Here is a 13835-nt window from a genome sequence, read left to right on the forward strand (position 1 = left end):
CCTTTCCTTTCTTACCTAACCTACCTCCTAGTACTAGTGTAGTGTGTACATATGTAACGAACCATCTGCCGTCTCCCTTCCCGATCGGTACTTGCCTTGACAATTTCTCAACGGCTCAGCGTGACTTGGGGGCGAGTAACTACCTTAAGCGACGCGGAATGAAATCAAGCAGGTAACCACTTCCCTTCACTAAGAAACCAACACGAGGGCGCCTTGTTTGTACCCGCGATATCACAGACCACACACACAGACCACGGACTCAATCGAAATACACATCGCCGCAAAGGGGGCGCAGAGCAACAGCGTACCTACTTGCCGACGCCAGAACCGCGATAACGATAGCAACCCCGTCAGTTGTGTCATTCAGCACCACAAGTGAACCCACTCGCTCCATTCCCCGTTCTACCTCTACTCCTACTATCAGTCATTGATTGACAAGGACGGGACTGGACCATTTTCGGATTATTCTTCTCCCACTCATTCATTCTTTGACAACTTTTAACTTTGTGCTTCTTCTGCAAAGACACAGCAATTGACCCGGTTCCTCTTAACCAAGAACGCCACAAGTGAACCTTTCATCTCTCCACGCGTGTCGGACATTTCCATCGGTACCTACCTAGGTAGTGTAGTAGCAAGCAAGGCAGCCAAGCAAGCGCCGTTGAGCGATACCCGGCATCCAGCCATCTCCTCCCTAATCTTCGCTCTCCACTCGCGTTGATTGAGGGCTCTGCTGCTACCCCCGGCCTCGCAAGTTGCAACGAAATCACCTACAGTCAATCATCGCCCAGCGCAGTCGGCATTTGCAGCACCACAACAACAGCACGCAGCAGCAGCAAGACGCATCTCGCAGCACGGCAACCCCGACCCCGTCAGTCCCGTCCATCCATCACGGTCAATCAGTGTCTCCCACACACCGCAGTAGCAGCAGCAGCAGCAGCAATTACAGCCCGCCGGCGCTCGAAAGCCGTTGAACGTTGAACGTTAAACCCCCCTCGAGCCTCCAAAGGGCAACACACCCACCCACCCCCCCTCCCGGCTCCTCTTCCCTCCCCCCCCGCGCCTCGCGGCACCAAGCACGAGTCTCCACCGACCATTTGCGAATGGAGACCTAAAGTATACTATGGCCCATGCTGCTCTTCTACGAACGAACACCGCCCCTGTATTTCAAGCGTCGACCGACGGCGTCGCCAGATTGAACAACATGAGCCTGTCCAACGCCGCGCGCGCGAGCCAGCTTTCGGGCTCGACGGCCTTCAATTCCTCTACTTCGCTCAGCTCGCTCACTTCGTCCGCCACCGCCGTTACCCCCGTGAACGGCCAGGTTGTCGCCACCACAAACATCATCAACCAGAGAGCCGACGCCTCGCGATCGCTGTACCAAATATGTTTGTCGCTCAAACAACGCCTCGCCCAGGTTCCCGGCTTCGAGGGCTATCTAGAACAACTGCAGCGCGAGCAGGAGAATGGCCATGATGGCCCCGTCGAGGCCCTCTGGAAGCTCCTTCGCACCGGTTTGCCCCTGCTCACCATCTACAATGCGCTCCAACCCGAGAAACCGCTACACGTCGATCAGAGGCCGAACGAGACGGAAGCGCGACGGTCCAAACGCGCCATTATGGAATTCGTCAAGGCCTGCTTGAGCGACCTCGACCCTCCCGTTACCGAATGCTTTATCGTCGCCGACCTTACAGGGGAGGATACCACCGGCTTTGTCAAGGTGAGCGAGTCTTATGGCGCCCCCCTTTTTTCCACTTGCACACTTGATGGAACAGTATATTCTGACGAAAGCACATGTTCGGAAACCAGGTGACTTCTGTTATCAACTATGTGCTCGATCTTGCCGAAAAACGGGGCCTCTTGCTCCAAACCCTGCCATACCCCGAAGATGATATCACGCAGCCGGGTTCTAAGATGACCCATCGCGATTACATTGTTCGAGAAATGGTAGACACGGAGCGCAAATACGTACAGGATCTCGAGAACCTCCACGACCTAAAGAGGACGCTGGAACACAGGAGCGTTATCCCTGGCGAATTCATCCACGACATATTCCTTAATATCAACGCCATCTTGGATCATCAACGAAAGTTCCTCATCAGGGTAGAAACAACAAATTCGATGCCGCAGGCTAGGCAGGAATGGGGAAGCTTGTTCGTCACAGCTGAAGAGAACTTTGGCATTTACCAACCCTTTATCGCGAACCAAAGAAAGGCAGCCCAGGTTGCGACGCAAGTGTTTGACAAGATCCAAGAGGCTGGCCATCCGGTCGCGTGTGATTTTAATACCCTTGATGGTTTCCTCCTCAAGCCTATGCAGAGACTGGTCAAGTACCCGCTTTTGCTCAAGGTATGGATGCTGCGTCCTTTTGATGGTACTAATGCGCATACTAATTGGCTTGTTCTTAAAGGATTTGCTCAAGAAGAGCGAGGACGAGCACACCAAGGAAGATTTAGCTGCCGGCATCGCTGCTGCTGAACGGGTCTTGATGAAAGCCAATTCGGCCGTTGATAAGAACATCCTCGAAGAGGCCTTGCAGGACCTTATACACCGAGTAGACGACTGGAAGAGCCATAAGGTGGACAACTTTGGAAGTCTGCTCCTACACGGAGTATACACTGTTATAACGGGCAAGAGTGAACAAGAGAAGGACGTACGTATCTCCCCCTGGCGCATGCGTTCCTCTTTTTGCTGGTACAAGACGAGCTGATAATGGACCGCTAACCTTCCTCAGCAGTATGAGATCTATCTTTTTGAGAATATCTTGCTCTGTTGCAAGGAACTCACTACGACTAAAGCCAAGGACAAGAAGGACAAGACGCGATCATCCGTACCAAAGGTGCGGAACAAGTTCGCCAAACTACAACTCAAGGGCCGCATCTTCATGACCAATGTCACCGATGTAGTAGCCATTTCCAAGCCTGGTAAGCGACACAGTTGGAATTCTCGGCGGAACACAACAGTTGCTGACTGTGCAGGTTCGTATACCGTACAAATATGGTGGAAGGGCGATCCGGGCGTGGAGAATTTCATGATTAAGTTCCAGACCGAAGAGATGATGAAGAAGTGGGCCGCCGGTCTGGAAGAACAGCGAAAGCAGAACACACAAGCGGCCCCAGTTGCTCCTGACCAAGCTCCGCCAAACTTTGCCTGGCTCGCCTCGCAAGGCAACGGACTGGAGAATCCCTACAAGGACGAAGAAGAGGACGAGGACATCTATAATGCTGCTGCCCCGACCGTTGCCATGCCAGGCACAATGCCACGGAATGGATCGAGCACAAGTCTACGGCAGCGGTCCGCCACCAGCGACAGTCTAGCAGGTATGACTCGCGCACCACCTCCACGATTCCCTCTTCCACAGGCACCTGCGCCTCTCAATGTTGGCCTTCAGCCATCACCCGCTGTTCGAGCAGGCGAGTCTTACTTCTCTCCCGTAGCCGAGTCGCCCGCTTCGAGTCGGACGAGCACAGCGAGCGGCATCTTCGCCGGTGCCGGATCCGGCTATCCTTTCCCCAAGACCGGTATCCCCCAAGGATGGCAGGAGGATAGTAACCGCTACACGGCCCCTGCCATGCCAAGGGCGCCATCGCGAGACGGCCCATCTCCAGGAACCGGGAGGAACCCACGAGGACCCTCGATGCCCGTTATGCCCCGGGGGGATAACAGCCAGTTTCAGCAGGCACGCAGTCGGAGTTATAGTACACCGGACATTGCTGGCCAGGCCGCTGCGCGCATCAACCAGACAGGGGTACCTGCGGTGCCAGGCATTCCCGCCCATCTAACCCATGCCCGCCATGATTCCAACATTCCCAGGAGCAATACCGGCAGCCCAGCAAACGACCTTCCTCTACGGACCCAGACAGGTTCCCCTGGCAGAGAGCGGAAGAACTATGGAGGCCAATTGAACCAGTTCCCTCCACAGCCTATCCGCCAGGGCACACCAGGCAGTGTCACCGGCTACCCTCCGCCATCTGGCCCGCCCCCACCGGGCATGGCGCCTCTTGCCCCGACTGAGGGAACGCGAAACATCACCCCATCGCTCGGTACCGCACCGATCATGTCCGGACAGAACCCGCTCTCACCCACAGATGACGACATGCTCCCCACGCAACTGAAGGTCAAGGTTCACTGCGATACCGGTAACTACATCACATTGGTTGTGCTCTACGACATTACCTACGAGAAACTGATTGACCGCATCGACAATAAGCTTTCGCGGTTTACCAGTAGCAGTATCGGCGGGGGTAATTTGAGGTTACGGTACCGGGATGAGGATGGCGACTTCGTCATGATCGAGAGCGACGATGATATTCAAATCGCCATTTCGGATTGGCGTGAGGGGCTTCGCAACCCAGACAGCGCCGGGGAAATTGACCTGTACTGCGAAGGGGAACTGTTGGAGTGAGCAGGGCATCAAAGTGGCATTGTGTGCTCACAGAAAATTCCGAACACACCCGCTTGCGTCGGTCTTCTCATTTCTCTTTTTGGAATAAACTTGGACAGCACCATATCGTAAAAAAAAGGCAGCAGCAACAACCTGTCCTTCATCCCTCTCACGTCCGTCACATTCTGTCACTCTTATCACTGTCCCTCATTTGTTCAGCAACTCAACTCGACAAACAACTCATTTCTCTTCTCGGTTTTTGGGTACCATCTTTCACTTATCATCTTGTCTTGGGACAGAAACTCGGCAACAAGGATTGGCAGGCATGGATTCTCCAAACATAGACAAAGGCGGACTCGCATAATCACCATCATCATCATACGCTTCTTCTTCTTCTAAGAAACGACTCATCACAGACACCTATACACACACACCATTTCCTTTAGTTGTCATCTCTTATCTCTCTCCCCAAAGAGCACACACGCACGCGCACACCAAGAATCATTTTTTTTATCGGTGTCGGCTATAGACACGGGCATTTTCTTGGATTTTCCTTTGTCATCATCATCATCATCATCATCATCACGGGACAAGCTCCCTTCCCTCTTTTCATTTGTCTTATTTCCCGTCATCGTTTTCTCATCATTTCTGCGTAGTGAAGGACTATTTGCTGTCTTATACCTTGTCGGTCTTTGAGTATCGGTCTTTGTCGAGTCGGGTTTGTAAGGACGGGTTAGAATGTGATGGATGCCAGGGGATGAGATGAGCAACGGTTTTCTTGCTTCCGTCTTGTTCTGTTCGGTTTGGTTCCAACGGCAACAACGCACGGATGAATGGGAGTTGGAGTGAGTTCTCTGCTGGAAATCAAAGAGAAGTCACGGCGGGTGTCCAAACAGTGGTTGCTTGAACGCAAGCGGGACGGGTCCGGTAATTTTGGTGGTTTCCCATGGGCAAGAGGGGAAGCATGGAGCAAGAAGGAGGACGCGAGCGGGCCGAGAGTGAAAATAGATGGACGGAATGGAGGAAGAAGGAAAAGAAGGGAGGAGGAAGGGGTTGACGGTCAGTGAAGTTGCTGCCTTTTTTTTTCTCTTTCTTTTTTGGTTGATCTTTATAGTCAGATATGAATACCCAATTGCGCATTTTTGCTGTTTGTTTGTTTGTTAGTTATCTCAGTCTTTTATAGAGTCTAGAGCAGAGCAGAGGAGAGAGTAACTTAGGTTAGGTACTTTATAACGTCGGTTAATGTGAAGAGTAAGCAACTACTTGGACATTTACGTGTACGTTCGTGAACATGATTCGTGGGATGATCCAGTAGTTTGTTCAACAAACCAACCACTAAAGAGTGGATTTTGTCTGCAAGCAGATTCATGCATCCTAGTTCACTGGTGTATTGCCGTTCCGGACACCAACTTCTTAATCGAAAGACATTGACCACGATCTTCTGTCGAAGCCACCCTTATCGGAACATTGCATTCAAAGAAAAATCCCCATTGTTGAATTCTTAAACAGCCCCTTTTAGTCAAGTATGATGCTTTGGCTGGGTACTGGGGGCAAATCTGATGATCAGGATCCTTTTACCGTTTCAAATGGACCCATGGATCGGTGATGTTGCCCAAGGAGGGATAAACACAGTGTAGTAGGTAATCATTTTTATGAACTACCATGGCGGCGTGTTATGAACTTATAGTATGTATGTATGTAAGTTGTGTTGTTACAATGCCTCTAAAAAAAAATCAAATGTATACTGAAACGCCCGGATAAGCATAAGCCTCACTTCTCCCAAATGCTTTTTCCTTTAATATTGCCACAATATCGTACAGCAGCAAGCAACCCTCAACGGCTGGCCATGCGATATCCGAACTGACTTGTGAAGACGCCAGCAGCACATCGTAGGCCATGCCAGCTCAAAGTTGAGGAGATGGTGTTGGTGGGATCCCCACTTTCTTGGTCTGCCTATGTGCTTCCGCTCTCCTCCTCCTCTCCCATCTCCCATCTCCATCTCTTGCTTTCCTTCCATTTGGGGTATCACACACCAGGGCGCAAACTGGTCTTGCCTCGTATTTTTGTTTCGAAACCAATCCTCTTCAATTGTTTCCCAGTAATTTCTTCCACGACGACAACTCTTCTAACATCCTCCCAACTCCCGCCTCCTCCAATGGTGTTGGCGTCACAGGGATATCAACATGGTTGTAGTAGTTCTTTGAGAGGAGGGAGGGGGAAGAGGCGTGGAAATTATGATCGGTCTTGATTGGATCCCCACATTATATATAAGGTTGAGTCGTCGTTTGTCTTTTTCTTCTCTCGTCTTTCCTATTGTCCTTGTCCTCGTCGTTATCGTTGTTGTCGTCGTTGTCGTCGTCGGGACACAAGAGTCGTACACGCCCATCGCTTATTTCTTGGACTTGCCCTGAGTGAGTCTCTCCTGGAAGCGAGACAAGTGGTAGTTGATGGTGTTGTTGGGCTTGGGCGCAGGCTTGGGCGCGTCCATGCACGCGCGCAGGGCGTTCTCGACCGTGGCGCAACCGGCCGAGTTGTAACCGGCGGAAGCCCAGCAAGCTGTTTTGGTTTGGCGTAATTAGTTTGTTTTCTTTATTTTTTTTTCTCTCGTTTGCGCTTCGCTTTGCTTGATTGGCGGACTAGAAGTGCTACGGAAGAAAGGAAGAAAGAAGGAAGGAAGGAAGGCTTAATGCGTACCGAGAACCGAGGACATGACGGCGATGCAAGGGTTCTCCTCGGCCTTGTTGGCCTGGCGAACGCGCAGCTGCTTCAGCGGCGGCAGACGGATGGGCTTGTTGGGCATTTTGACAGCGTTGTGTTGTCGGTTTCTGTCGGAGAAGAACGGAGAAGACGGGGGGAAGGGGGAGGGGTGGACCGGGAGACAATCGGGATCGCGGTCGGAGGTGTCCGTTACGGTGCTCGAATAAAACCGGGGGGATTTCCACTTCCGTGTTCCGGACCTGTCTGGAGCTCTCTCACTGCGATCAGACGGGTGCCGTGTGCGCCGGCCGGCTTTCCGTTCGCTGCGCAGGGTCCTCGCTGGGGAATGAAAGATTTCGGGATCACGTGAAGATAACGCGGGTGCAGTGACAGAGCCCGGCATCAGGTAGGCAGGCATCGCAAGTCGAGGTACGTACCTCAATTTTGGGCTTTCTCCGTCGCGGCACAGGCGTCAGGCCGCGTGGGGTAGAAAGCAGGTGGAGCGTGGCTTCTTGGCATAGCGATAGTAGCTCCAGATTTGGTGCAAGATGATTGGCGGATTGCTCGGCATGTAAACAGAAACAGACTTTGGAGGGTTTGTCACTCAACAAGTCACACCTTCCCGTGTCTTCGCGATTTGTTGCTTTGAAGGTTACCCCCCGGCGGCCTTCCACTCTCTGCAAAAAACACATGCGACACCTTCTTCTTTCCCACGTCCTTTTCGGTACTCACGACGATTCATGACGGATACCCATTGCATTGTTGGCAAAGCATAACTTTCGGCGCGTATTTGCTTGCTGTTTCCGCAAAACAGTTTTTTCTTCTTCTTTTTTTTTCCTTTTTGTTCTTTTTTCTCTCTACCAAAGCGACCTTTGTTTACATCGGGACTCATCGCAGCCACTGCCGTCTCCTATCCAAGCAACGCGACAACGAACCACGGTTATCCTGCATACCTAGCTAAACACAATACACTACACACTATACACCATCACATAAGTACCTAACACACAGAGACGTCGCTGCATGACGGGGACACCAATTGCGACAATGGTGGACTTTACGGGCGGCGCCTTGAACGCTGCCATTCTCCATGAGACTCCTATCTTCACATTTTCCAAAGAGTATGTCTGCCTCTTCTGTCCTGTCGCCGCCTACCGTACGAGACTTATTTTACCTTTCGCATGGAGATGATGACTTACCGCGCATCTGTGTCTTATTGCAGGCGACCATTTCTCGCAGCCGACTTTCTAGCACCTCCGCATATCGCCTCTCCCAAAGCATGGGAGCGCGTCCCCGTTATTGCTCTCCGCCGCTGCGGCCCGCGCCAGATCTGGAAGCGCGTTGGTGGTTTGCTTGTTCCTCCACCCGTCGACCCCGCCTTCGTAGAGCTTGACAGTCGAGGCCGAGGACAGCGAAAACGCGCGCGCAGCGAACGATACGTACCGACCTTTGCCAACTACAATGTCGACGAGAGATACTATGCCGTCCACAACGGAACCCCTGACCTGGCCGAGGCAAGAGCCTACCTCTCGGCAGCAGCAAGCTATCTGGCCAGGGAAGCACCCGATCCTCTCCTCGTTGCAAAGATCCTAGCTCGACGCGCTACCTATCCCGATGACCGCCTCAACTACGTCCCCAGAAAGCGACACAATTCGCGCTGGCCCCTCCAGCGACCGACGAAACCTACACGCATGCTGGCGGAAATGCAGCCGTACATGGAGCTCAACGTGCCAGCCGAACCCGAGACGGTCGAACCAGCGCATCAGATCCAGGGCAAGCAATTGATGAGACGATCGACACGTCGTGCTAGCAGCCGCCTGTCACTCATCCCATCGGAGGAATCGCCCAGCAAGATGGACTTTTCACCTATCAAACCGCCACAGTCCCGCATCCTATCGCCAGTCAAGCGGTCACCCACAAAGCTATCGTCCCCGAGAAAGGTCGCCGAGTCGCCACTACGAAAGTTTAGGGTCAGTGCCACTCCTACAAAAGTTATCCTCAAACCGTCGAGGTCCAGCCTGTCGGCACAAACCCCTCTCAAATCCACCCCTCTCAAGTCTACGCCCATCCGACCAGCAAGCGTTTCCGAATCAGACAGCGAAGTCACACCTGCGCATCTTCTTCACCTGTCGCCTTTACTCTTCGACCAGCCTATCCCGGAGACCCCGTCAGTTCCAGAGCATGAGAACAGGAGACGCATTTCGCTGCTTTCGGCAAGGAGAAGCGAGCATCGCCCCAGCTTCATTACTAGGCTTCTCAAAGAGTTTGAGCGCGATGCCCCAGAACGACGCCACAGCTTCAGCTTGGCAGTACAAGCTGTTGCGGATGCCACCATGACCAGTCGCCGAAAGTCGGTGGATCCATCTTGCATTGGCTCCGAAGACCAAGCTGCGCGAGAGAACATGGAGGACGCCCAAGAGCAAACTGCTGAGCAAGAACCGGCGCCACATGCGCCTTCGCGGACATTGGAGGTTGACGTTGGGACGAACCTGGATATCTTCGGTCATCGGAGGAAGGATGTCCGACCGTGGGTACAGACCCCAACCCCAACTCGAAGTGCGCAAATCCCTGTCGAGGAACCCACCGTTGCGTCGCCTTCAGAGGCTGATGACGGTGTTTCTATGCCCGTTGAGCCGGTTGGATCTGCGCCCGCAACTCCTTCAATGGCGGCCGTCGATATCGCCGGGGACGTGACAAACAACGAGAACGATGCAAACTTGCCCCTTGCACAGGCATCCAGGGACCCTAGCCCTGAGCCTATTTCTCCCGACCAACAACCCGAGAGGAAAGAGTCCCCCGCGCCGCTCGTTGTTGAGGAACCAACCAACACAGAAACTGAGCCCAATGATGGCTTTGAACCCTTACATCCTGAAGGATTATCGACCATTCTTGAGGAGGAAGATTCTATCCTAGAGATATTTACTCCTGTCAAACATCACAACCTGCCCACCAGATCGTCGCCAATGAAGCCTTCAAGCCCAACGCCTCTTGGTCAGGTAAATCTTGGAACGTCTTGTGTTGGTGCATCCTCTCCCGTTGTCATGCACCAGGAGGGCACTCCTGTACTACATGAGCTTCCCAGTGAGGCGCCTTCCAGCCCGACACCTCTCCGGAGGGCAACGCCTGAGAAGTTCGGTTTTGGCGCGCAGCCGTCTGCTACTTCTCATAGGCGCTACTCTGCGGCGCATGAACTACTCATCGAGGCGCCGTCCGCACCAGCCGCTGAGAAATCTGCTTTCGGAGCGTCATCTCCTGCTGCCTCCCAGCAGGAAATTGTGTCCACTAAAGAAAAGCCTGAAGAGACGCCTTCGGAAATTGAGGCGGCCTGTGAAACCATCACAGGAAGTGATGGCGACGACGCCTCGCATGCTATCGTTGCCGATCATGATGACAAGGTTTCCGATGAAGTCCCCCAGAACATGACAATTAGCCCGGCACATATTCCTCGGGCAACGCTCGGAGCACTTGAGATGAACGCCTCGCCTGTTATCTTCTCTCACAACGAAAGCCCCACCCAAGAACAAACTGTTGAGGAAAAGACCTCTAGTCCAATGTCTCGCCAACCGTCGCCCGAAATCACGGATATCAGTGTCCCCTGTTCTGCAATCAGTGCCGATGGCAACGTCAACCACCTCTCTGCAAATGCAGTTGCCCCTTTGGGTTCCATCCAGCAGACAATACCTTTACCGTCGGCTGCTGACCAAGATACCATTACTGTTGAGGCTGAATCTCCCTGTCCAGCCACAACCGTGACCTCGGATACTGAGACACCGGCTTCCCCCGTTCCTGACGTAGAAAACAGCATTCCGGAAACAACAGCTAAAGATGCATCCTCCATCCGGTCTGAACCCTCTGCGGAGTTTGTGAATACTGAGGAGCACAATAGGCAGCCAGCGACACACGAAAGTCCGATAAAAGAAGAGAATGATGATGTTACTCGCCCAATTGAGCCCAACAGCCCCTGTCGTACTGTTCAGGATGAGGATGGTAGGCTGCCAAGTCCCAAAGCGGTGTTGGGTCACGAGGAGCAATCCTCACCCAACGGTGAAACCGTCTCCGAGGATGGCCTTACATTGCCTGAGAACCACGTTGCTGCGACGGAAGATGTCATAGCTGTGTCTCATTCGTCGCCCCGGAGCGGTGGTGTGAGAGACAATGGAGAGATTGATTCGTCAGCCTCCTTTGTCGACTCCTTTGTTCACGCGGACAAGGATGCCAACGAGCTTACGGTTCCGCCTGCTGAGGATAAAGAGGATGAGACCTCCGATACATCATCGGTCATGGAACACGATGAATCTGCTGACCGTTCAATGTCTGCCGAACCACCTACCATTGACGAAGTATCAACCCCTAGCGCAGATGCGCCTAAGGATTCCATCTCCTCCCAGATCCGTGACACAACTCCCGAGGAGGAGAGCGATCCCAGTGAAGCTGAGGCTACTGAGTCAGAAGACGTTAGCAATACCCCGGAAGATTCCTCGGAAGGCTCGACATCGTCTCCTGACGGCTCCGACGACGCAAACAGCGGAGACGAAATCGAGGTTGTGGAACAAGTTGAGGCGGAGGACTCGATGACGAGCGATGAGGATGACGTGTCTTTGATCGCTGAGCAGCCCCTCCGTGTCGAAAACGATACTCTATCTTTGCGATCTCTGCACGAAGAATCCGAGACGGATATGATCCGGAAGTTTATCAGCAAAGTCGCCGCCGATAAGAGTGCCAAAGCAGCCGCTGCAGCTGAACTCGAAAATAGAAGCCCACCCAAGGGCAATCCTGGCTCCCCTACTGAGGACTCTGAAACTCCTCCCAAGAGGACGCCCCTTAGTGAGAAGAGCCCTAACAGCCCGAGTCCAGCTAAAAAGCGTAAGCTTGACGAGCTGGGCAATGAACCCAGCGAGGAGGAGTGCCCCAAGACGGCCGGAGAGAGTCCTGTCACCCGGACGGTGAAGCGTCGGAAGGCGTTGGTTGAGAGCTCCCCACCTCCTGCTGAGGGTGACGATTCGGAAGGTGCTCCTCGCCGGTCTTCGCGCCAACGCAAGACCCTTATCAACCTCAAATCGGCGCCATCCGCCAACTCGATCGCTAAATCCACCATTCCAGTGCGCATGCCCGGGATGGAGATGATGGATACGGTCAGAGCGCGTAGCGACCAGAAGGATCTGGCTACCGTCACGAGATACAATACTCGGAAAAACAAGGGCAGCGCTTTGTTCCCACAGATTGTGCTCAAGAAGATGGAAAAGATGAAGAAGCAAGGGAAAGAATACGTGTATAGCTCTAGTTCCGCTGACAACGACAAAGCGACAGAGACTGAGAAGAAAAAGAAGAACAAGGGGGTTCGGTGGGCGGAAACTCTGGCTAGGTTCCAGGATGATGAAGCATCACCGCCTGTTAACTCCAAAACTCGGGCTCTTTCCAGCTCTCTCCTTGCCGATGTCCTCAAGGCAGATGCCGCCCTTGACGACGATATCGATGAGCTTGCTGATGAGCCAGTAGTGAGCTCTAAGAAGGTTACTACCCCCAGGGTGCTCAAATCAAAGAGCCAGGTCAAGAGTCGGACCGATTCGGCTTCGGAGGCCACCTCTAAACCCTCCATCCCCAAGCCTAGGAAGGTCGCGACTCCGACGGCGACGACACCATCAACTAGGCGGACTGCTGGCGCTCCGCCCATCCCCGCTCCCGCCCCTACCCCGACAACGAAAGTACAACCGGCACCGGCACCAAAACCCACCACCTCGTTGTCCAAGGTCGCTGCCCCACCCAAGCGCGCCACCCGCTCCGGCAAATCACTTGTCCCGACGCCTATCAAGGTGACGGCCACCACGAAGCCGAAGACTTCGGTTCCCGCCGCCCCACCTCCGCCGCCCCCTGCCCTCCATCGTGGTCCTGGCAGGCCGAGGCTATCCCCGGCGACATCAACCACGTCGACAACCTCCACCCCTCACAAAGTCATCAAGACCAGGGCTGAACCTGCTGCAACCAGCAAGACAGTTGTCACTGCTGCTGCTAGACGGGCGAGCAGGGTTGCTGCGGGGCTGGGGATGAGTGTTAATGGGACGCCGGCGCCCAAGAGGAGGGGCAGGAGTGCTTCATGACTTGAATGGGCGAGCGGGCTGTATTTGTTTCCATGTTTCAGCATGGGTTTGAAAGAGTCTTGATCAGGAAGTGTATGTTTATTGAGTTTTAAGGCGATTGCGTGGGTTCTGTGCGAGGGAAGGAGCTCTTTGAATATACGAATGAGAGTAAAGAGAGCAAATCTTTCATTGGCCGTGTTGTAAAAAGTAGGTTGAGCTGGGTTAAGCTGGCCTGCAATTATTTGCTTTTTATACAAAGTAGGAAAGAGTCACAGCATAGCATGGCGTGGCGTGTTATGATATGGGATATGGTATTGGGGTATGATGGACACTGCATGGATAGATACCACTGCTGGAGGGCTTGGAGTACGCTTATGAAATGAAGCGATGAATTATATCGAACGTGTTCTTGAGCTTGACTGTTTCGTTATCGTTGCATCATCGGTGCTGAAAAGTAGAGTGGTTACTTACTGTCTGTTCAATATTCGTAATGTATCTGGCAATGTTGCGGTGTACCTACCGATACAGGGTTTGAGCGAGTATTTAATCAAATTAAGGAGATATCATCAATATAATTAGCCGTAAGGAGAGCGAAAGTCTGATTTTGACTGCATCATTAACCAAACAAAGGAGCAAAAAGGTGGATGAAACAGTCTGTATGTGGGAAAGAAAAGAAAAAAGAA

General features: G+C 53.0%; 3 protein-coding genes across 3 annotated transcripts; 2 read left to right on the forward strand and 1 right to left on the reverse strand.

Annotated features, from left to right (window-relative positions):
* Positions 1 to 1201: 1201 nt before the first annotated feature.
* Positions 1202 to 4541, forward strand: NEUTE1DRAFT_123851 (uncharacterized protein; the record flags this gene model as incomplete). Its single annotated transcript, XM_009854966.1, has 4 exons — positions 1202 to 1717; positions 1807 to 2346; positions 2408 to 2650; positions 2732 to 4541. 4 exons carry the CDS (start codon positions 1202 to 1204, stop codon positions 4400 to 4402), a joined length of 2970 nt encoding a protein of 989 aa, XP_009853268.1.
* A 2229-nt stretch (positions 4542 to 6770) lies between these two features.
* NEUTE1DRAFT_139706 (uncharacterized protein) lies at positions 6771 to 7181 on the reverse strand (the record flags this gene model as incomplete). The annotated part of the gene is made up of 2 exons (XM_009854967.1): positions 6771 to 6937; positions 7076 to 7181. 2 exons carry the CDS (start codon positions 7179 to 7181, stop codon positions 6771 to 6773), a joined length of 273 nt encoding a protein of 90 aa, XP_009853269.1.
* Positions 7182 to 8125: 944 nt separating this feature from the next.
* NEUTE1DRAFT_131195 (uncharacterized protein) lies at positions 8126 to 13173 on the forward strand (the record flags this gene model as incomplete). Its single annotated transcript, XM_009854968.1, has 2 exons — positions 8126 to 8199; positions 8301 to 13173. The coding sequence occupies 2 exons, from the start codon at positions 8126 to 8128 to the stop codon at positions 13171 to 13173; spliced, it is 4947 nt and encodes a 1648-aa protein (XP_009853270.1).
* Between the last annotated feature and the right edge of the window lie 662 nt (positions 13174 to 13835).

The sequence above is a fragment of the Neurospora tetrasperma genome (assembly GCF_000213175.1).
Source record: "Neurospora tetrasperma FGSC 2508 unplaced genomic scaffold NEUTE1scaffold_5, whole genome shotgun sequence".
NCBI classification, from domain to species: domain Eukaryota; kingdom Fungi; phylum Ascomycota; class Sordariomycetes; order Sordariales; family Sordariaceae; genus Neurospora; species Neurospora tetrasperma.